The sequence below is a fragment of the Capra hircus genome, chromosome 24, assembly GCF_001704415.2.
Source record: "Capra hircus breed San Clemente chromosome 24, ASM170441v1, whole genome shotgun sequence".
In the NCBI taxonomy this organism is placed as follows: Eukaryota; Metazoa; Chordata; class Mammalia; order Artiodactyla; family Bovidae; genus Capra; species Capra hircus.
In genome coordinates, this window is record NC_030831.1 from 54463313 (window position 1) to 54487572 (window position 24260).

Genomic DNA, 24260 nt, shown 5'->3' on the forward strand with positions numbered 1-24260 from the left:
TAGATTTCCTTCTACCTTTAAGATGCTTCATTGAACAGAACCTCATGGGTGTTTTGAACTCTTTGCCCTACTCCTCCCAGCCTCTCACTGTCCCACGAAAGGCTCTGAGGAAGACGCTGCTATTTCTGTGTCCAAAAGACCTTGTGGCTCTTGTGGTGTAGTCTGTGACACAGAGATAATGTAGGGAGGAGTCAGACCCATTTCCTGAAGCACGACAATCTTCTGGCTTTGTCTTCCCTTTTAGATTCATAGAAATACAAATACTTTCAGTCATCGTGCAGAAATAAACAATACTGCTAAACTTGTCAGCTTTTTGATCCTTCCCAGATCTTTTTATTTTTTTAGCCCAGTTTTTGGAAAAAGAAAGCTTATCAAGGCTTTTATTTTCCTTTGCAGTGTTATATTTGCTGCGCCAAGGATAGATTATTGAAATAAAATCATATATTTTAGGACTCAGGAAATCACATAATTGTAAAAGAGGAACCAAACTAAATACAAAAGAACTAAAAAAAAAAAAAATACAAGCTGAATGCAAAACAATTATATGTATATATGTATGAAGTGAGGGCTTCCCTGGTGGTTCAGATGGTAAAGAATCTGCCTGCAATGCGGCAGAGCTGGTTTCGATCCCTAGGTTGGAAAGATCCCCCGGAGAAGCAAACGGCTACCCACTGCAGTAAAAACTGACTCATAAAATTTATTTTTAAAAGAAACGTGGAGGCAAGCTATCTTATACCCAGCTCACTATGTCCGTTTCTTTAATAGTCTATTGAAGACACTGGATAAATTGTTTCCACGGTGCCAAGTTTCCCATTCATTTCAGGTGGAATTTATGCTCAGTGCCACAAAATCTCCACCTTCTTTCGCTTAAAGAAAAGATTCTGTGTGGGCTGCAATAGAACTGATCCACGTTAGCTAGGGGCATTGACTCTGAATAAGCATGTGATTGGGAGGCAACCCCAGGCCGTCTATGCACTACAGATTGGCGTCAGGGCAGAAGTACATGGTAGGTCAGGTAGCTGGCAAGGAGCGATAGTCCCATTCTGTAAGTGGCAATTAATATGGTCCTGAATCTCCTCTCATACCTCATTCCTCCCTATGCTGTAAGGTTAAATGCAAGTCCCTCTTCTTCCACAAAAGCTTCTCTGACATTTGTAGTCCATGAAAGCTATCGTTTTGTTGGAACTAAAAAGCACAACTGTTTGACTCATTTATCAACTAATCATGTTCCACCACGTAAAATTATATTGTATTGTCTTGCATCTTTGTTCAACTTCTAAGTGTGTGCATGCCATGTCAAAAGTTAGATTACAGAGTAATTTGTAATTAATTTTTGTAATTTTATACGGTATAGTTTGTGACACAGAGATAATGTAGGGAGGAGTCAGACCCATTTCCTGAAGCATGACAGTCTTCTGGCTTTTTCTTCCCTTTTAGATTCATAGAACTACAAATACTGTCAGTCATCGTGCAGGAATAAACAATACTGCTAAACTTGTCAGCTTTTTTATCCTTCCCAGATCTTTGTTTTTAGCCCAGTTCTTGGAAAAAGAAGGCTTTTCAAGGCTTTTATTTTTCTTTGCAGTGTTATATTTGCTGTGCCAAGGATAGATTATTGAAATAAAAGCATGTATTTTAGAACTCAGAAAATCACATAAATTGTAAAAGAATTTTATAACTTTTGTCTTTGGACCTGATACTATATGTTGAAGACATTTAACTAGATTTGCTCAAGGTGTAACCTTTTGTGACACTGTCACCAATAATATTGTGAAAAACATAAAAAAAATTAAAAATAAAAAATAAAAAAATATTGTGAAAAACATAGTAGACTTTAAGCAAAATTTTAAAATGTGCTGATGTATCTTCTTGACTCTGTTTTCATTTTTCCAGGAAACCACAGTATCCCTCAACTTTATCTTGTATTTAGGTAACCAGTAGCTTCAATTTCTTCCCTCTGATTATCAAGGTTTGTGTCTGGGGGAAAATTTTGCTTTAATTACTTAACTATCTAAGAATATTTTAATTTAATCTGTTTTTTTCCCCAAGAGAATTAACAGTTTTATCCCATTCTACTAGTCAGGCAGACTTGATCACCCTTGGAGGAGCTTCGCATGAGCAAGTTTGGAAGGGAAAGAGAGAATAAGATAGAGTGATGGTGGTGGTGAGAACCTTAAATGGGGCGGGGGGGGGGAACTATACAACTTTGGCATCAATCTCCTCTAGCAACACATTTTTCTGAAAGACTAGGAGCAGCAATATCTTCAACCAAAAAGTACTGATAAGACATTTAGTACCATCCAATGCAGAACTAGTCACTGCTACACAGTCCATCAGGGCAGACATTTTCTAAGAATTTCACATCAATGGTGGAGATACCTGTATCAGGGAAGGCTGGTTGTGGATGGTTGCTAGGCACCTCTTCCTGAGCAGTGATTATACTTTCTATAGATATTACAAAAGGAAAAGAGTACATTCGTAGTCAGCAAGCATCCACCCTGAGAGTCTCACTCAGTGTAGAAAGGATGATGTTATAAGAGGAAAGCTTTAGTGCAGAAATATAAGGCAGCTCTCAAAGTATCTGCACTCAAAAACCATTCACTAATTAAAGAATAGATATTCACCACCCATAATACATTTATTAGGATTTAGCATCAGTAGAGTTCAAATTTTAGAAAATTCTGGTGTAAAAACATTGTAAATCTTCCAAATGATGTAATAATTCTGGCTGGCTAACTACATGATAATGTTTTTTTCATCGTTATTTATCCAAAGGCTTGAAACCTTTTAGTTTTACCGTGTGCTAAAATGACAATATAAAATTTTAAAAGTTTTGTTTAAATTGCATCATTTTCTTACTTATAGAAAAGTGATTAGAAGTATGTAGCAATTTTTATGGAATAGCCTGTTGTTGACATTTGATGTGGATCACCTCAGAACTCCTGAAGAGTACAGTGTTTTCTGAACTGTAGAAGTGGAGGAATATTCCTCCCTATCACCTAATAGAAGAGAATGTTTCTAATCCAGGGACATCTTCATAAGCCTTTCTCTACATAGAATATGACAAATCCATTTCTATAACCCAGATCAGTTGTACCAAATGGCAAATCATTTTGCTACCCTGGAGAGCAGACACTGCACCAAGTGTTTGGTGGATGGTGGTGTAATTCAGAAGCATGTAGCAGGAGTTTCCATGTCACCACTGTATTTAACATTAACCCTTGGCATCTAGCGCCTGTGATTATTGTAACAACGGAAGAAATGAAGACTGAGACAGTTGTTTAGGGCAATGAGAGAAATGGCAAGAGATATTCCTTCAGGGGAAATGTTAGCAGAATTACCATAGCTATGCCTCTGAATAGCTCTTCCTCTTTTTCCAAGGCCTAGAAAATATTCAGCAGATTTGCCATTGAAGAACAGAGGGTTCAGTATTTCAAAACAGAAGATTTTAAAACATGGCTATTGAAATGATTTCAAATCAATGTTTTTAAAAGTTGTCATTCCGTTGTTAAATTTTTTAATTAAAGAGAGAATATTTTGTATTCACATAACAGAAAGTTCATCCTGCAGGATTAGATGCACAATATTCCCCTAGGTTTTTGTCTTCTATTACTCATATATAATTTCAGCCTCCCTCTACACACATGCATCGTCTTGGACATACTTCTCTGCTCCCTGTGACTCATCTTCCTAGCACCATACTCCTGATCCGAAGGGACACTGGTTTAAAAAAAAAAAAAAAAAAAAGCTGTAACTCTTTAAGTTCTACTATTGCCTTGACAATGGCCATCCATGGTGGGTATCGCATAGCTTTTTGCTCCATATTACCTGACATGAGAGCTTCCCTGGTGGTTCAAATGGTAAAGAATCTGCTTGCAATGCAGGAGACCCAGGTTCGGTCCCTGGGTTGGGAAGATCCCTTGGAGAAGGGAGTGGCAACCCACCCCAGCATTCTTGCCTAGAGAATTCCATGGACAGAGGAGCCTGGTACAGTCTATGGGGTCGCAAAAAGCCGGACACGACTGAGCAGCTAACCCTTTCACCTGACGTGACGTAAAAAGATAGGCACTAAGTGAAATCATGGGAGAGTTCTTAGTTCTGAGGCTGCTCTGAACTAGTTAACTCAGAATTTCACAGAATAGAGGCATTTCAATCTTATAACTTTGAAAGTTAAATTTACATTGTTTTGAAGGAAGCCAAAAGAAAACAGTGTTCATCATAAATGCTTATTTTTCCTTCAACACAGGCCCACCATCACGACCATCACTATGACCGATGGGGACTATGATTATCTGATCAAACTCCTGGCCCTTGGAGATTCAGGGGTAGGGAAGACAACATTTCTTTATCGATACACAGACAACAAATTCAATCCCAAGTTCATCACGACAGTAGGGATAGACTTTCGGGAAAAACGTGTGGTAAGTTTTTAACCATACTGTTAACCGGTTGCTGATCCTCCTATATATAAAATAAGAATTAAGAAAATATGTTTATTGCATTGCAAGGTGTCTTTTATCACATGAAATTCATAACCTGTCACTTTGATCCAATTTGAATATTATATTTCACTGTCTCAACTCTAAATAACGTTTTGCTTAGAAAAAATCCAGTGGCACTTGTCTCCAGAAGCACAGAGTGCAACTAAAATAAATTATTTATGGGTTTATATAGTGTGTTTTCTATGAATTCTTAAGGAATCTTTCAAAACAGGAATTCGTTATCTAAAACCATCAACTCTTGATCTAAGTTTCTCAATAAAAACAAAGTGTTCATTTCCCTGTGCTTAAGAAAGAGGCTAAAAGGATGATTGGCAAATAGCTGGAACATGAGCTTTGTGAGTTCCTGCTGCCTTTTTATTTATGTGTAGACTCAGCCATCAATCACTAGCTTCTTATGAACAGAATGTGAGACCAACCCATGCTATTTTTCAAGATAAGAGAGTTAAAGTGAGAATCACAACCACTTCCTTCCCCTGTGCTAGACGCTAATGACAGGAGTAAGGATATTGTGACATGTGAGACGTGGAGCATAGGCACAGAAGCGGAGCCAGAGTCGCTGCCGCCCAAGGTGATCTTGAGGCCAAGATGGCGGCAGCCCCGGTTCATGGCTGCAAATCCCCTCTTACCTCTACCGCCGATTCGCTTTGCTCTATTTGTTGTATTAGAAACTAATACAACGTTTTAAAGCAACTATACACCAATAAAATCTTTCTTAAAAAATAAATTCACTCATCCCTCAAGAATTGGGGAGAAAAAAAAAAAAAACAAAGAAAATGAGGATTGAGAAGTTAAATCATGATTTCTTAGAATGTCCTGTCCCTTATCTGAAACTTATCAATACTGTAGTCTTAGCAAATTTGCTCCCAATCCCTCCAGGGTATTTCTGGGCCTTCTCCCCTCCCATATGTCTCCACAGATCTAGGTATAAGTCCGTGCAAAGTTTTCCCTTTAAAATATTTTATTTTCACTAAACCGTAAGTAAGGGAGCTAGATAATATTACAATTGTTATACTTGGTTTAAATTAAGAACTCAAAAGGCCATCACCTATAAAATTTAAACTTTTCTAAAAAGAGCCTTTGAAGAAATGGGTAAAAAGGGAAGACTTGGAATAGCCTGTGTAAACTTATTGAGCAATCCTGTGTGCATTTCATGGCTAAGTCTTTTTGAAAGTCCCAATCCACAGTAGAAGATACTCAAATACTTGTAAAATATTTTACTGTTTTAAAAATTCCTTCAAATGTGTTATTTCACTTAAGTTTGCAGTAACTCTGTAAAATAGGAGATTATGGGTCTCAATTTGCCAGTAAGAAAGTAAAAATCTATGAAGTTAAATGAAGAGTTGATATTCGAACCTAGAACTTGGGTCCTTAGTTGACTGTTTGCTGCTTCCTTGAGGAAATGACAGAAGGTGTCTAATTTAAGTTTGCAGGATGCATAAATTGTGTTGAAAACCATACTTGACATTTAAAAGTGAGAGTATATGTGATAACTCCTAGGAGAAAAAAAGCAAATATTTATTCTCCACTGTGAACTTTGACTATAATAATTGAGAAAAAATACGCAGAGTGAACCCAGGGAATTTGAATGCTGACGAAATCAAAGCAGCATAAACTAATGACATTTGTATTCTTTCAGGTTTACAACACACAGGGACAAAATGGGTCAACAGGGAAAGCATTTAAGGTGCATCTTCAGCTTTGGGACACTGCAGGACAAGAGCGGTAATAGTGAATTATTTTGTTTCTAGCTACAAATAGCTTAGAAAAATTTACTTTAATGTCAATGTGTGTTTGTACAGTGTGTGTGTGTGTGTGTTAAGTTGCTTTAGTCACGTCCGACTCTTTGTGACCCTGTGGACTGTAGCAGGCCAGACTCCTCTGACTATGGGATTCTCCAGCCAGGAATACTAGAGTGGGTTGCTGTTTCCTCGGGTAGGGGCTCTTCCCAACCCAGGGATCGAACCCATGTCTCTTATGTCTCCCGCACTGGCAGATGAATTCTTTACCACTAGTGCCACCTGGGAAGTGGTATTGTATGTGCCACTTTAGTGCGACTACTGTATGTGAACTTGAAAAATGTAAGGAAATGTAGCTCTCCTCCTGGTTTCAGAATAGACATCTGTATCAACAAATAAAAATAAATTATCTGTAGTGAATTAACCATAACTAGCAATTGTGTATTTGGTGCAGATTGCAAAAATCAAATTTTCAGAAATCTCTGTGAAGATTCTTATGCACTGTCTTTGTACTTTGTGATCATTAAAAAAAAAAATCCAGAATTTAATTGAACTGGGGTGGGAAATTAACATTGTTACAAGTGCTACTTGAAGAGTGAGTTGAAGGAAAGGGTATTAATATATTGTTCATCTCTTTCTGTGTTCACACAGCCACGCATCCTGTACCATTTGACTGACTTTACTATGATTTCGGTCACATCATCACCCTCCAGTTGGATTTTCAATAGGCCTGGCTCACATTACACGTGCCTGGTGGGGCTTTTCCAAACTCCCCAGCTGAAGCAAACTCCCTGTTTCTTAAACTCTTACAATGTCTATTCTTCCATGCCTTGGGAGGCTGCATGCATGCTAAGTCGCTTCAGTCATGTCCAACTCTTAGCGACCCTATGGACTGTAGCCCACCAGGCTCCTCTGTTCATGGGATTTTCCAGGCAAGAGTCCTGGAATGGACTGCCATCCACTGCAATCCAGAGGATTTTCCCTGCCCAGGGATGGAACCCAGTCTCCTGTGTCTCTTGCATTGGCAGGTGGGTTCTTTTCCACTAGTGCCACCCGGGAAGCCCATCCATGCTTTAAGTTACTTTAACTAAATAAGTTAATTAATTATATACCACCCTGTAATAAGACTTCCCTGGTGGCTCAGTGATAAAAATTTGCCTGCCAATGCAGGAGACATGGGTTCAATACCTGGGTCAGAAAGATTCCCCTGGAAAAGGAAGTAGCAAACCACTCCAGTATTCTTGCCTGGGAAAACCCGTGGGCAAAGGAGCCTGGCAGACAACAGTCCATGGGATCGCAAGAGAGTTGGACACGACTTAGTGATTGAACAACAACATCTTGTGATAAGGCGCGTCTTTTATTTTTGTCTCTAACGGCTGTTCTTCAATCCACTTGTGGCCTTCTCACCCCAACACAATTGTGAGCTTCATAAGAACAGAGACCATGATTGTTTTCTCAGCCTTGTCTCTGGTGCAGCAACCCAGACAAGAGACACACGGTAGACGGTAGTGTTGATTGTTTACAGCTGGTGCTGCTATGCCATGATTTGAAGAAAATACATTTCTTTGAGATCCAAGCTTTCAAAGCACAGAAGACCCCAAGCTAGTGCAGCTTTTCAATATTAGATGAAACAAAAATTGGCAATAGGTTGTCAGAGAAGATACATAGAAGGCACATACCTCCAAATTCTGCATCACATGTCTCGCAATGTTTATGCTTGTAAACACTTCAGTCTTTGAAATGAGTCCAAAACATTCTCACTTTCAGTGAGTGTAAACGCCAGGAGAGGTGCCGGGCCCTCTCTGTGAGCTCTTTTGACTGTGAATTCCATTTACACGCATCCTTCAACGCGGCTGGTTCCTCTGAAGTCGTTCCTCACAGGAATCTCTGTTCATATGTCAGTTTTGTTGTCACAAAGATGTATGTTTTATAGACCAATTTAATTCATTTTTGAAGAAGTAATATGAGAAAATGTGGTTCCCATATGTCTTCGCACACGATATGCCAGCCTAGCGTGATGGCAGGCTTCTCTCATCTGTCCCCTTAAGACAGCTGCTCTAGGAGAGAAATGGAAATACTAGGGATTGTCTTAGTAACACCAAGGTTATTCATCCCTTGAGAATTTTGCGTTCTGTATATTAAAGTGTAGCTAAGCAACAAGATAAACAATGCCTCACACCTCAAGCCTGTGCCCGAGGACGTCTGGCACTGTAACCCATGTAAGATAGTGGTTATTGATAAAAGTCACATTATGGGAAGGAGGAGAAAGATTATACCCCTTATGTAAACTAAAAGGATGCAGGGCACAGACTTCGTTCTCAGTGAGGAAACAAGAGCTATCACGTGCCCCTGGGATCTGTTTATTCATGGGGTCCTGGCATTCCACATTCTGGGGACAGAATGAGGTTGGCGGGTGGAGCTAGAAATAAATAAGATTACTCATGGAGTAAACCCTGGAAAGGCTTCCCTGGTGGCGCAGTGGTGAAGAATCTGCCTGCCACTGTGGGAGACACAGGAGACATGGTTTCGATCCCTGGGTCGGGAATATCCCCTGGAGGAGGAAATGGCAGCCCACCCGTGTTCTTGTCTGGGAAATCCCATGGACAGAGGTGCTTGGTGGGCTACAGTCCATGGGGTCACAAAAAATTGGACAGGACTGAGCGACTAAGCACGGGCACAAAGCCCTGGAAACTCCGGGGGCTCACAAGGGTCCTGGGGTTGAGTGGTCCAGGGTATGAGCCTGGCTTAGAGCAGAAGTGTCCTGTCCCTGTTGCTATGGATGCAAAAGTGTTTGCTCCAATGTGATCTATCCAACAAGCATGTTTTAAAGTAACTGTCATGGGCTGTGGTAATGAGAGGGGAGTAAGGCACAGTAGGTTGTCCTCAGAAGAGAAACACACACACACACACACACACACACACACACACTTAAAGAGAGGCCAGAGAACAGACTATTGTGGCTGACTTGGCCACACTCTTCTGGTTTGAGCAGGAGACAGTTTTGTGAGTACAGATAGTCCCCAAAGAGAGAGAAACAACCATTCAATAAAAGGACTATAATCTCGGAGCTTCTAGTGACTGGTAGGGACAAATCCACAAGGATAAAATTGAGTAAGATTTTTGGTATTTCATAATCATCATGATTATATCCTACTCAAGAATCTAATTTTGGAAATAGTCTTAACTAAAATATCTCTTTTCTGTGTCTCCATATTAATAGTATTGTTTCTATTGAAGTAATTTAACTCCTTAATAATTTCATATCCTTTGCTATTTTCTGTCTTTGTTTCTTTCCCTAAATCTGGCAAACACTTAATCATCAAAAAAATATTTCAGAGTCATGAAAACGCAATGAATAGCGAGTTACGAACACAGCTTCTTTTCTCTTGGAGGTGCCTATCTAGGGTGGAATCTGGACAAATCAACAATTGCAATAAAGCTTCAGGCTAGTAACAGGAAAACAAAGAGTGGCTGGGGGCTGTCCGGTACACCAGGAGGAGTCCATAACCCGGATGGCGGTATTGGGAAGTCTAAAGAAGTGATACTTATATATATAAATATATATACTCATACACAATGTATGAGTGAATCTTTTCCTGGCTAAGGGGGTAGGAGGTAAAGGAAGCCTGAAGGCAAGGTCACCCACAGGAATAACAGCATGAGTGCAAGCCCAGGGGAGAGAGTGAACTTTCTAAGAACTTAAAGAAGCTCAGCATGCCTGTGGGTAGTCAGGAGATAAAGCTGGATAGAGGAGCAAGGGTCAGTTCATGCAGAGCCTTGGCGGATTATTGAAAAGTTCAGTCATTATCTTTAGAGCCAGGTATCATCATCTAACATTTTTTAGCAGAGGATTTATAGAATCAATAGGAAGAAATCGGGGAACAAGAGGACCCAAACAACACTGGAGACAGGAAGCCTGTTGAGAACACTGCCGAAATTATCCTGGTGGAAGATAATGGCCTCGAAACTGGAGTAGTGGCAGGGTACGTGGAGAGAAATGAGAGGGTCAGGAGATATTTGTTGACTGCTTGTATATAATAGGTGGAGGAGAAGGAGGCTGTGGCACCCAAGGAGGATGGTGATGCCATAGATAGAAAAATCATAGAGAGGGTGAGTTTGCTTTCAAACATGTGAAGTTGCCGGTACCTTAGTTTCCTCCAAGTGGAAATACCCAACAAGTAATTGGGCATACAAGTAGCAAGGCAGAAAAGATCTAGACCTATAAACTTGGGGTTCAACATATACACCAGGATAACTGAACCAGCAAAGTAGACGAAATAACCCAGTGAATGTACGTAGAGGATGAAGGGATCAAGAATAGAACCCAGAGGAAACCCAAGAATCTACCAATAGGCCAAAATAGGTGACCAAAAAATTAGGAGGACATTTAGGATAGGATCTGCTTCTCTCTTTAGTTATGTGTCTTTCTTAAAACCAGTTGCCAACTTCACTTCTTTATCAGTATAACCCAGAGCTTCTCTGGACCCTGTGTGTCATCTCTGGTTTTGCCCATTGCATGCATTGAAGTGGATCTCAGAGCATCTTCATGTTCCCTGAGGATGTTGGGGTGAGGAAGGTTGGAGCAAGAGAGAGCAAGTACTTACACTGCCCATGATGAAGTGTATGCTTCAAAGTCCTCCCTTAGAAATGAGTGTTCTGACTTTCCCTCCTCAACTAGTAAGTCTCTCTGCCCTTGCCTCCGCATCCCTAATCATAAAGTTTCCTTCTTCCTTTCTTCTCTGTCTTTCTTCCTTCTCCTTAAGAGACATGCATGTTTTATCCCCAAAGAGTGTGAATAAAAGCGTTCTTTCGCTAACGTTGTTTTTCCCTACAAAAGAACCCTACTTCCAACTGCTGACAAGTTGCGGTTCTCTGCACATAATCACAGGCACTTATTTTCGGCCTGCCATGTGCTAAGCTTCCTTCTGGCCACAGACAGGAAAATTGAAAAGTAGAAGTTAAAGTCTCAGTCCTGAAGTGCCTTATATTTTAACCGTGGGCCACAAGATGCCTGTGAGCCAAAGAGAGAAGGATTCCAAGAGGCTGTGTAAGCAAGCGTGTGATTGAAGGTTACAGACTTGCATGCGTGCCTGCTGTGGAACTTAAAGCCTCAACGGGATCTTAAACCTACAACCAGATTGTCTCCTCTGACCCCTCAGCAGTCTTTCCACCCACCCGCCCGCTCGGGAGGATGATCCAGAGGGATGCCATGGAGAGTTCATATCTGAAAGGGACATAGTGTCGTTTGTATTGTCATCAGAGTATCCGGCCGACTGACTTTCCGAACTGTCCACTGTGTTTTCTTGGCAGATTCCGGAGCCTCACTACAGCATTCTTCAGAGACGCCATGGGTTTCTTATTAATGTTTGACCTCACCAGTCAACAGAGCTTCTTAAATGTCAGAAACTGGATGAGTAAGTGGGACTGAATAACTTCTGTTGGCCGCTTTGGGACCCAGCGGCTCTATGTGCTTCTGGGCCTCACAAGATGAAACCAGAAAAAGTCACAGGTTTCGAGTTGCCTGTGTCACCTTCAAAGTGGTGGCTCATGTGTGGTTCACCCAGAGTGGCTTGGAATTGGTTTTTCCTTTGAGACCTTAGATGAACCGCCATCTATGCGTAAGGCCTTTATGATTGCAATGGACGGGCTCTTCATTCCACTTGGGCAGTAAGTCTCAAAGGACTTCTTGCAACTCAGCCAGCAGTCACTTCTACTTTGTCTAGCCTGGAGTGGACACAGAGAAAGCACGGCATTTTCCGAGTAGGCACACTGGCACCTACAGTGTGTGCCCTTGCACATGGGTTAACTAAATAGTTAATTAACTCAGGGGTCGGTCAGTTAACTGAGAAATTGTTTCAGAGCAGAGCAGCCTCATGAAGATACCATACAGTGTGTCTGTCAATAAGCTCACGTTGAAATTTTACAATAAGCTCACATTGAAATTTTACTTTTTTTGGACAAGCGTTCGGATGTTAGAAAGACTGGTATAGAAAAATCTCCAGCTTTCATGGCAATTTAAACACAATAAAGCTTCAAATTAACCTAATCAGTTATTAAAGCCAGATTGATGTATGTCAGGGCAGAAAGTGGTATTTCATTTTTCCTTTCTTTACAATGGATGTAGCACTAAAGACCATATTTAAGATTACAAATGCCAGTTTTGAACGCACTGGGACACACTAGCAATCCCATGGGGCTGGTGCTACTTATTTCTAGAGTTGTCGGGGCTGTCTGTGGCCAGAGGGCTATTTTTAGAAAGATCTGATCATGTTATCCCCCTGCTCCAAGTCCTTCTGGGGTTTCCCACTTCACTTGGAATAAAATCCAGAGTCCTTTGCTGACCTCTAAGGCCATCATGGAGGCCTGGTGTGCTGCAGGCCGTGGGGTCCCAAAAGGTCAGACGCGACCTAGCAGCTAAACAACAGCAAAGACCATCATCGTCGCTTCCTCTGTAGTTGACTCTCACTCCGCCCCCATCACTGGCCTCCAGCCGAAGGTCTCTCCTGAAAAGCGCAGTCCTGCCTTGGGGCCTTTGGTCTCTATTTCCTCCTGCCTTGATTTCTGTTTTCCCATTTACACCGCTGTTAGTTCTTTCACCTCCTTCAAGTTCTTGTTCGGACCTCATTTATCTCTTGGGAGAAGCTTTCCTGACCACTCCATCTAAAACCGTTCTTCATCACTCTGTGTGCTCTGAGGACACTTTCTGCTTCATTTGGTCACTGCCCCCACCTGACATCATATATATTATATTATATTATATCATATCATATCATATATTTTTTTGTTTTGTGGTTGTTGTCCAGTCACTAAGTTGTATACAACTCTTTGTGATCTCATGGACTGCAGCATGCCAGGCTTCCCTGTCCTTCATTATGTCCAGGAGCTAGTGCTCAGTTTCACGTCCACTGAGTCGGTGGTGCCATCCAACCATCTCATCCTCTGCTGCCCCCTTCTTCTTTCTTTGCTTACTTGTGGTTTTGATTCTTTCCTCCTCTAGAATGTGAGCTCTAAAAAGGTTCAAACTTGTTCTGCTTGTTCTATTGAGATACCCCAGAGCACCTGGCTGAGTATCTGTCTGTCTAGATTCTCAAATATATGCATATCTTATTATTTCATATTACATGTAATTAATACTTTTATATATATACACACCTATATATATATAATGGCTTTAAATGTAAGCTCGCTAACACAGTTGTGCTACTGGAGAAAAATACCAACAAATTCTGACTTTCTTATTTGCTTCTCCAAATGAGTGTTCATCCTAGGATCTGTCTCCATTTTCTTTCATTATTACATTTCTTTATCTAAAGTGTTATTATTAGATAACAGATAATGTTTTGTTTTTATTTTTAGATAATATTATTAGATAACACACCAAATGTTATTATTAGATTCTGGGAGATAAGGCGATAATAAGGTTATTCAGTTCTTTCAGAGTGATTTATTCATCATTTTTCAAGGTAGATGAGATGCGATGCTCCCTTGATTGTAAAATTTTCCAGGATACTGTTGGAATTTAAGATAATTAATTGCCATTTCTAATAAGGCTTTAATTTCTAATATCCAAATAACCGGTGTTACAGAGTCAGTTCCTCCTCTGGCCTCAACAAGGTTGCACTCAGCATGCCTTGAGGTGGACAGTGAAATAGTCCCATAACCTTGAAAATATCGGTTGGCAAGGTTTTTCTTTTTTAATCATTTCTTTCCTTCCTCCCTCCCTTCCTTCTCCTCCCCACCACCTTCTTTTGGAAAATAGAGAAAAACAAATAACCTGTCCTAATATTGTTTCTACATGAATTTGTGGTGGTTCAAACACGCTCTGCCCTTATGAATCATTACCTTGGCTTTCAGGAAGGAAAAATGTAGCAGCCTCCTGAAGGAAAGAGCAGACAGCCCCTCTACTTGAAGGGGCTCCCCAGGTGCCATTAGTGGCGAAGAAACCGCCTGCTAATACAGGAGACACAGGAGACACGGGTGTCTGACCCCTGGGAGGGGGGCAAGATCCCCTAAAGAAGAGGTGGCAGCCCACTCCAGTCTTCTTGCCTGGAGAATCCCATGGACAGAGGAGCCTGGCAGGCTGCAGTCCAGAGGGTCGCAGAGAGTCAGACACAACTGAAGTGCCTTAGCACACACGCACATATACTTTAAGACCATGTTCTCTTATATTTGAAGAATAAATGACTGAAAAGCAGTATATTCAACTCAGGTGAACATTCCCGGGTGTTCATTTCCACGGGGTGTGGTAAGAATCCGCCTGCCAATGCAGGAGACATAGGAGACACAGGTTCAATCCCTGGGATGAGACGATCCCCTGGAGAAGGAAGTGGCACCCCACTCCAGTATGCTTGCCTGGAGAATCCCATGGACAGAGGAGCCTGGCAGGCTATAGTCTGTGGGGTCTTGAAGGGTTGGACATGGCTGAGCACACATCACCTCATCTGTGATGGCTGATCACACTGCACCTCATCTGTGCTCATCTCAGAGGACATCTCCCCAGATGCAGAAGATCACGGACAGGTATTCACACAGGTGCTTCATATACACTCTTGCTAGTCTTCACAGCCTGCTGCCTGCGAGGCAGTATCTCCACTTTCTAGATGAGGAAACTGTGGCTGGGAAGAGTTAAGCACCTGGGCTAATTTAACTCGTAAATAGTCAAGCTGGAGATGAACAATTCAATTAGGACCCTGAAGTATGAGCAGTCTTTTGACATCACTTGTTTATAACTAACTTGCTGGTTCCATCTGTTTTCTTTCCAAGGCCAACTGCAAGCAAATGCTTATTGTGAAAACCCAGATATAGTATTAATTGGCAACAAGGCGGACCTGCCAGACCAGAGGGAAGTCAATGAACGGCAAGCCCGGGACCTGGCTGAAAAATACAGGTAAGTCAGCTATGTGGAAATATCCTCTGACCTCACACACTGCTGCTTAGTTAGGGGGCAAGGTCATGAGACTGATATTCGGAGGGATCCCCTTGATTAAGGAGTGACAGATGAATGAAAAAGGTCTCCCAGAGGAATATATGTGATGCTTTTAATGAAACTATTCAACGTTAATAACCACTCACATTTACTGAATGCTTATTGTGTGTTAGCAACTATTCCTAGACTTTAATTTATCTAACCCCTGTAATTATATATATGAGATTTAGAGTTATTCCGTTTGATATATGAGGAATTGAGACACAGAGAAGCTGAGTAACTTATGGAAGGCCACATAGCTGGTGAGTAGTAGAGCTTGAATTCAATCCAGGCTGTCTGAAATCAGAGCCCATTCTTTTGAATATTGTATTCTACAGCCTCTCAATCGCTACAAAACTCTAAGGAATAATACCTGACCTGGATGTAATACTGCAATTTTTATCCTGAAAGTGAAAGTGTGAATCACTCAGTCTTATCTGACTCTTTGGGACCCCATGAACTGTGGCCCGCCAGGCTCCTTTGTCCATGGAATTCTCCAGGCAAGAATACTGGAGTGGGTTGCCATTCCCTTCTCCAGGAGGTCTTTCTGACCCAGGGATTGAACCTAGGTCTCATGCATTGCAGGCAGATTCTTTACCATTTGAGCCACCAGGGAAGCCCAATTATTATTATCCTAGCTAGCTTAAATGTCAGAGTAAAAAACGTTTTTAAACACCCCAAGTAGTTAAAAACTGACTCCCAAGGCAGAAATTGTCATTCTTTTTCAAATTTAAGTACTTTGCCAAATGTGACAGTTCTGTACCTCGTTGAGAGTTTTACAAATAAATGTACATGTCTTCTTGAAACTTTGGATTCTAAATAAATGTAGATTGTATTCACATGAATATCCTATGCAATGCCTGCCTAATTTCTAAATCAGACTTCTAGATAATTGATTGGAGGGAAGTAATTGTTTAATAGGCTTCCCTGGTGGCTCAGATGGTAAAGAACCTGCCCTGCAATGCGGGAGACCTGGGTTCGATCTCTGGGTCAGGAAATCCCCTGGAGAAGGGCATGGCAACCCACTCCAGTATTCTTGCCTGGAGAATCCCAGACAGAGGAGGCTGGTGGGTTATAGTTCATGGGGTTGCAAAGAGTCAGACACGACTGAGGGACTAACACATTAATAGTTTAATGGCAACATTGAGCACTAGTCTGGCATATTTGCCCTCTTCATTTTTAAAAAGTCAGTGATGAGGCTTGGCTTCAAGTACCTGAGCACCTCTTGTAGCAGTTTCCTTGCCCATAATGCTGGTTACACCCACATGAAAAAGCAACTCACCAGTTTTCACTCACTGAGGAAAACCAAGGATGTTTCCCAACTCAGCCAGCAAAATCGTGATTATTTCACAATCTCTCAGCCAGCCATGTTTTCGCACGTGTGACTCACTGGCACATCTTGTTGTATCTTTTCTGGTTCCTTCCTTGCAAAAATATTTGTCATCTCTTCCATGCTAGCATACCATATTTTGAAACAAGTGCAGCGACTGGCCAGGATGTAGAAAAAGCTGTGGAAACCCTTCTGGACTTAATAATGAAACGGATGGAGCAGTGTGTAGAGAAGACCCACATCCCCGACACGGTCAATGGGAGCAGCTCTGGAAAGCTGGATGGGGAGAAGTCAGCAGAGAAGAAATGTGCCTGTTAGACTTTACCCCAGCCTCTGATCATCCAGAACCCCAGGCAAACGTCACTTCCAAAAAGAGCGACAAACCCCACCATTGTTGTTGAGTAAACCGTGTATAACAGCGTGTCTTTCTTTTCCTGCCAGAAATTTTAAAAAACCTGACTAGTCAGCAGTGTTCAGAAGAGCTGACCAGTAATCCCTGAAGCCCCTCCAAACAAGATCAAAGATTTCCCAGGGTCATCATACCGTCATGGGTACTCAATTTGTTTTTTCATAAAGAAGATGAACATATAAAAGAGTGTAGAAGAACAGATATCAGTGGGTTTTCCATCAGAACCAAAATTACCTTGTCACACTGGGGACAAGAATAGGTTTCTGAAGGGAGAACACAGAAGGATGACTTTTTTTTAAAGGTTGAATTTACTTGTTATATAGAATCTGATTTGGACTTTTAGGTTTGCATTGAGGGGGACATATTAGCTAAAAGTGCATACACAAAAAGAATTCTAAGTGGTTCATTTAGAGTGACATCACTATGTATATCCTATAAGCTGTGCTAGAATGACAACATTGCTGATAAGGTTACGAGAGGATGAATGTCAGACATCTGAGAATATGTAGGAAACTGTGTAATCATGCCATTTGTATATTCTTAATAAATGGAAGATAGACAAGAATAGGACTGAATGACAGAGGACAAGAAAAAGGCCCAGAGAGAGAGATGAAGGTATGGGAAAAGGCATTTGGGCAGCTGAAATTAAACGTGTCTCTTACAGATGTCTGGGAAAGTTACTTAGCCAAATTTCAGTCAAGCCAATTGGAAGCTGACGTTATCGGTTGGCATTAAGAGAGTGCCCAGAGGTTTCCATTTCCAGCACAGTTTTAGAAATTGGTCTAATGTTCAGCTTCTGGTGTAGCGTTCAGCTTCACATTTCACATTTCTTAGCAAATCATGATAAATAGTCACAAGGAGAAATTAAAAGATTGCTGTTTATTAAATATCTCTCTATGAACTCAAGAAAAACTATTTAGCCTTAATTTTTTAGATAAAATATGCTGGTGATATGAAATAAAAAGTGACTACTAATTCTAAGTTTCTAATTTACGAAGTACTAGAAACTCTATATCACATTGCTCCCCTCCAGCCTACACCCACCCCTGGCTTTGATTCAACTGTAAAAACACAGGTGTGTCACTTTGTAGATCAACAACTTCAGAATAATGATGGATCAATTTTATGGTCACTGAATTTTCATGTCATTCATCACAAAAAAGTTGATGATACCTCATGCCATATTGCAGTGTATTTAGCATCTGTTTTTATTTTGCCAGAGGCAAAATGCCTATGGGTGAACTATATTTGGGGGTTGGCAGAGATGAATCTCTGTATCCTGTCTCACCAAAATTTGGTTAATGGCTTTATTTTTCCCATAATGCTGTCTTTTCTTTCTAAAAATGATCACAAAAGCATTTTCCATTGCCTATTCATATGACCGTGTCTAATATTACATTGGTGTTTTATTTTAGCTTCTGATAAACATAAGCCATTCCTTTTAAATTTAAGTGTTTCGATCAAGTTTATCAATAACAAAGTCATCATACTCTGTTTTCTCTGTTTATTATGAGTATATGATTTTTCTAAAGGGTAGTTCCTCTTTGTAGAGAATTTTGCCAATTAAACTGCACTTATCTAGACTCTGTATATTTTCTGTTAAGTTACAAATGTAGGAAACTCCAAATCCCAGTCCCCCACCTTTAACCTCCTCTATCAACCTCCATCTGGTACGAATCAGTTTTTGGAACACAGATCAAAGGGAGTATCCAGCTGTGAGACCTAGAAATGTGCCATGAATCAGGTAATTTGGAAGCTTTCAAGTCAGTCCCTTAACAGACTAAAGAATCTCAGTGTTGACTGCCCAGGTCTTATGATTTCTGCATGATGCCAACTTCTAAAATTGGTCATGGATGGGGTATTCCCTCCCATGATGCATTTCTCTTTGATGCTCTTCGTGACCTCAGTGCCTGTGCTGAAAGGATATTAGATATTAGCTAACATCAAAGATGTTTCCTCTGGAAGGAATATGAGCAAAACCAATGTAACCATTGATGTGGCAAATTTTGGTGAATTCTTGTGGTCATTAGATCAATTCTCCTTTGGATTCAAATTGTGATGTCCCCTGCATTTCCATAATAGGAAATATTTAGACTTTCTAAAATCCAAGAAGCATTCTATTTTGGATATTTATTTTTTCTATTTATTTTCCAGTTATATGATTGATTTGCTTATGCCAAGATTCTGTCACTGTCAGTTACTTAACAAGCTTTTTATTTAGGAACTATTTTAAGATTATTATTTGATAGCCATAGCATGAAGTAGAGGGTGATGATGCCTATAATTATAGAACTATTCCTATAAAAATAACAATTATTGGGTAATAATATCAAGAGGAACAAAATTAAAAACAGTCAAGAAAATTATTTTAAAATAGTATTCTACTTATAAATACTTGACCTAAAATATTTTATTCTCTGTTGAGTTTGACTTAAGACCCCAAAGTCTATGTAACCATTACTCTTTCATTATTTCAGAATTATTTATTCCATATAATTCATTTTATAATTTTAAATTGATCTGGAGCCATGAAGTATAAGACTGCTTTTGAAGAATTGCATTGTTAACACACAGCAACATGTGTTACTTATTATCTCCCAAATGCTTTAGTAAGCCATATTTTATTTTGGAGAATTATTTAAAATGTACATGAAGTTCTTTCTGATATAGAAACCATTTCTGAAGTGTTTACACTGGTTTGATGTTTACATTGTCCTAATACAGTGCCTCGGATACCTCCATGACCAAATTTGTCTATAGCCACATAGCTCATTTCCTATAATCCCATGGTATAGGAAGGGCTCACAGAGACATTAGTGCAGCTAAAGTTATTTTGATGTCTTCAGCAAAGGGTATAAAGATATTATTCAAATCTGAAGATTATTACCACCATCTCTTGGTCACTTTTTGGGAAATGGACATTTCTTGAGACTAACTGTGATTAGGTACAAGATTAGCTTTTAATTTAAAAAAATAATCCTTTGGAAAATGTATCAGAGGTTAGTTGAGAGAACATGTCTGTCTTGTTGTGATGAGGATAAGAAGTCACAGATTGGCAGAAAAAAATGGTGAATACTGGAAATTTAACGTGTGGGTCTTGACATAAGACTTTTAAAACTCTGCCCAGTGACCACTCTAGCCAAGTTGCCATCATTTCCATATTAGCAGCTATCATGCTACAGATAATTCAAAACCAGCATTTTACTAAAGTAAATATTTTCCCTGTTGTTTTTAACCAGATAGGACCTTCTGTGTATCAGTGAGTGCTTTTGTTATGTTGCTAGTACAAGATATTCTCTGCCAACCCATTCTGATAAGAATTGGGCAAGGGTTTTTACCAGCCCTTTCTTGTCTCCTTTATAAGAGAGAGAAGCTTTGACCATAGAGAACAACTGACTCCATTAAAAAACATTTTAATAACAGCTGAAGTATTCTTTAAAGTGTAAATTTTGTGCACTGCAAATCAACAAATTTGATGAAGCTCATACAATTCTCACCAATGGAGCACTGGCTAGAAGGAGAAGCAATATGTGTAAAGAGATATAACTAGGTGAGGTATATAACCTGGAACTACAAATATGAGGGAGAATCCTCACCCATAAAGAATTTTAGAGCTTAAAACTCAAATTGTAAAGAGATCATATTGAAGTTTCTAGTTTCCTAAGGTACCTAATAATTTTTTTAAAGGAATATCTGTGAGCTATGTTAGCCAAAGCAATAGAAAAGTTATCCTTTACCTTCTACTCCTAAGCTTTAAAGCATTAAAAGATATCTAATGTTTTTTAATATTTTAGGGAAAGCTTTATCATTTTTAAAGATACCAAGATGCTGTCTATATTTAAAACTATTGCCTAGGAATTCGCCAAAAGCTATATTTTCTTCTTCATCTTTGACCAGAATGGTATAAGCTTATTTCTGGGAAGAGTGCTGAGCTCTTAAACATGGAAAGTAGAAAATATGCTCGGAGTTGAGTGTTGTCTCAATGTTGTATAAATCTATAGAGAAACTTGCCTCATAAAGTAGAACTGTTAGATGAATAGGGAATTTTATGAACTTATTGCCTTGGAGTTCTTGGGTAGAGACTCAACCATGACAACACTGTTGAGTAAGAACTATAAAGAAAGATTAGAAATTCAAGTTGTCTAAATAGAGTTTCTAACTATGGGGGAACATGAAGAAGACCATACTTAAAAGGCTGATTTTTATGTAGGGAAAAAAAAAAAAAACAGAGAAAGAGTTATATATTTGGGGCTTCCCTTTTAGCTCAGTCGGTAAAGAATCTGCCTGCAAGGCAGGAGACCTGGGTTTGAATCCTGGGTTGGGAAGATCCCCTCTAGAAGGAAATGGCAACTCACTCCAGTATTCTTGCCTGGAGAATCCCATGGACAGAGGAGCCTGGCTGGCTACAGTCTATGGGGTTGCCAAGAGTCAGACACGACTTAGTGACTAAACCAGCACTATGGCAAATATTTACCTATTATTTTTATGTTCCAAGTAGAAGTTCAGGCCCTTGGAACTAAGCTAATAAAAATATTTAAATACCAAATATTTCATGATTGGCATCAAAATTTGAGATGCTTAGAACCATTTTATTTATCCTATCTGAATCTAATTTCCTCATAAATTCACTTTAATTTTTTAAGAAGTGGCATCACAAAGTCCTTTCTGTAGAGCTGCTTTTACCAACAGTCTATGTTTAAGATACTTTCTAATCCATATTTAGTGAGAATAACAGGCAAACAAACAAAAAGATGAGTACCAAAATAACATGGTTATTTAAAAGCATGTCATCTTTCGAAGAAAAAAAAATACGAAGAACTCATCTTTGAATTGAGTTATTTAAATTTGTTCCCCAGTTCCTTTTCTTTCCAACAGGTCTTGGAAGTCATGGCTTTTATCCCTCAGTAGACCCAGTCATTGGCAAATACTGTCGGAGCTGCACGTCTGTTCTTATCCTAATGGATCCCTTATTTAACCAATGGCTATTATTGACACATCAAAATATTTGCTCCTAGCAAAGCAATAACATATGCTTATCCTTACTCTTCTTTTCTCCAGGTTATTTTTTCAAACACTCTTTAAGAGGAAGGCTAGTATTATAGAAAGGAAAGTAGCCAGATAGAACAATTTGGGAGCTGTGGGTATGTCATTAAATATGGCTTCTCCTCGTATGAGGCTTATAAATCCTGTGTAACTCACAAGGTTCATTTCAGGCTCCAAAGAGAACATATGTAGAAACTGGTTTATAAATTATGTTCCATTTCACAAACTGACACTATTATCCCAAGCTAAGAATAATAAAAATATCACAGCCATACTTTCACAGCCGTATGTTCACAAGTGTTATAGCAGGCACAAAACACTAAATTCTAGTAGAGATATCGGAAACCTGAAATGGGTAGTCAGCTCTGGTCATTGTCTTTGATTGAAAATGTTTAATATATTTCAAGTTATTGAAAAAACAAACATGAGTTCTATTTCATTCTGTAGGTCATCTTGTATTTCTTTCAAGGAATCCAGTTACATTCTACATAGGATATTAGAATTTGGTCTAAATCCTCCTTGTATAAACAGGGCTTTGTGTCCACAACCTTGTAAGAGATACTGACTGTATCTGAAATTATTTGGGGAAAGTAAGTTATCCTGCTTAATGTGTTAAAAGTAGACAACATTTTGGCCTAACACTGAAGTGCTTCACTGTATCTCAACAGTCTACATTTAAGTGATATTATCCTCATTTTTAAGCTAAGCACGTTCGATTGTTTTGTCTGTCATCTACTCAGATCTCTGTTTTGTCTAGTGCTATGAATGTAAATTAAAACCTTAAACATGGAGTTTTTATTCTCTGTGCCCTTGAATAGACTGTGGTGCCTGACAGACACTGTCCAGTCATGATTTTGTTGTACCAAAGTTCTAGTAGCTTCAGAAATCAGAGCATCCAATGATTTTGTGGTGTGTGGGTTTAAATATTACAGTCGAGAACTGTGTTCGGTGATTGTTTCCGCACACTTTTCAAATAAAAATGCATTTTTATCCTTATTTTGTATACTCAAGGCAATCTTATTTCTGTGCTGTAGTCAAATGTATGGAGGATGGGGAACATTAAGTGAATACCAGTATGGAAACCATATCACGTTTGTCCATTAGGAATTAGGAAAGAAATGATTTAGATTTCGCCAAGTGATTTTTATCCATCTCTCTAAACTTTCTAAAATGTGAAAGTGAAAGTGTTAGTCACTCAATCGTGTTCAACTTTGCAACCCCATGAACTGTAGCTGTCCAGGCTCCTCTGTCCAGGGGATTCTCCAGGCAAGAATACTAGAGTGGGTTGCCATTCACTTCTCCAGGGGATCTTCCTGACCCAGGGATCGAACCCAGGGCTCCCACATTGCAGGCAGATTCTTTACCCTTTGAGCCACCAGGGAAGGCCACATATTATTTGTTTGAAGACTGAGATTTTCAAGGGAACTTTTCTAATAATTTTGAAGTATGCAGTTATAAAATTGGCAGTTAACATGTTGAAGTTATGTCAAGGTTCATCAATACTTCAATGTGTGATAACCTATTTCTTTCCCATAAGAAAATGCTGAAGATGGTCATATCTCCTTTAGTCACAGACTGGGAACAGGACTGATGTTCAAGGCCAGTTCAGGACCACAACCATACATCTTACTTTTTAATGTTCATTTGCAAAGTTGTTCCCAGAGTTGTTCTTCCTCCATATGTTACATAGATAAGCTTTGCCAAGATAATGATGAGTTTTTAACTTGAAGATAAACAGCTCTCACACAGTAAGCAAATAAATCCTTGGCACCATTCTCTCAACTTTACTCCCTGGTAGCAGTAATGCCTGGAGAAGGAAATGGCAATCCACTGTAGTATGCCTGCCTGGAGAAGCCCATGGACAGAGGAGCCTGGAAGGCTATGGTTCATGGGGTCACAAAGAGTCAAACACAGCTGAGTGACTCACCGCAGCAGTAATGCCACGTCACACAGGCAGAGCTTTTTTTCCTGGGTTCACCTTAAATAATTCAAGGTAAGTCATTAGAGATTTGCTTTTCCTAATGGGCTTATGGGGTGTAAAAATAGTCATAGCGTCCCCCATACTGATGAAAAAGTAAGACCACCGAGACATTCAACTGCCGTGGTAGGACTTCTCTTTAAAACTGTATGCAAGGTATTTGTATGATCACAGTTCATGATACCAAGGAAAATTTTGTTTCTAATATGGATTGTTAGCTGTGGTGAAAGAATCACTATAATAAGAGTGTGAGCATTACTCTTCTGTTAGAAACTCATGTAGGGGGCTTGCATTATG

The 24260-nt window shown here is 39.7% G+C and overlaps 1 protein-coding gene across 2 annotated transcripts in view; it reads left to right on the plus strand.

Moving 5' to 3' along the window:
• Positions 1–22981, plus strand: part of RAB27B (RAB27B, member RAS oncogene family) — a 70071-nt gene extending 47090 nt beyond the window's left edge. The window contains exons 2-7 of one of the 2 annotated variants that reach the window (XM_018039704.1): positions 1894–1969; positions 4247–4421; positions 6139–6224; positions 11549–11652; positions 15002–15125; positions 16662–22981. In XM_018039704.1, the coding sequence (XP_017895193.1) occupies positions 4269–4421; positions 6139–6224; positions 11549–11652; positions 15002–15125; positions 16662–16851 (657 nt within the window). In that variant the 5' untranslated portion in view covers positions 1894–1969; positions 4247–4268 and the 3' untranslated portion in view covers positions 16852–22981. The remainder of the gene's footprint in view (positions 1–1893; positions 1970–4246; positions 4422–6138; positions 6225–11548; positions 11653–15001; positions 15126–16661) is intronic. The other variant, XM_005697258.3, reaches the window with a different exon arrangement.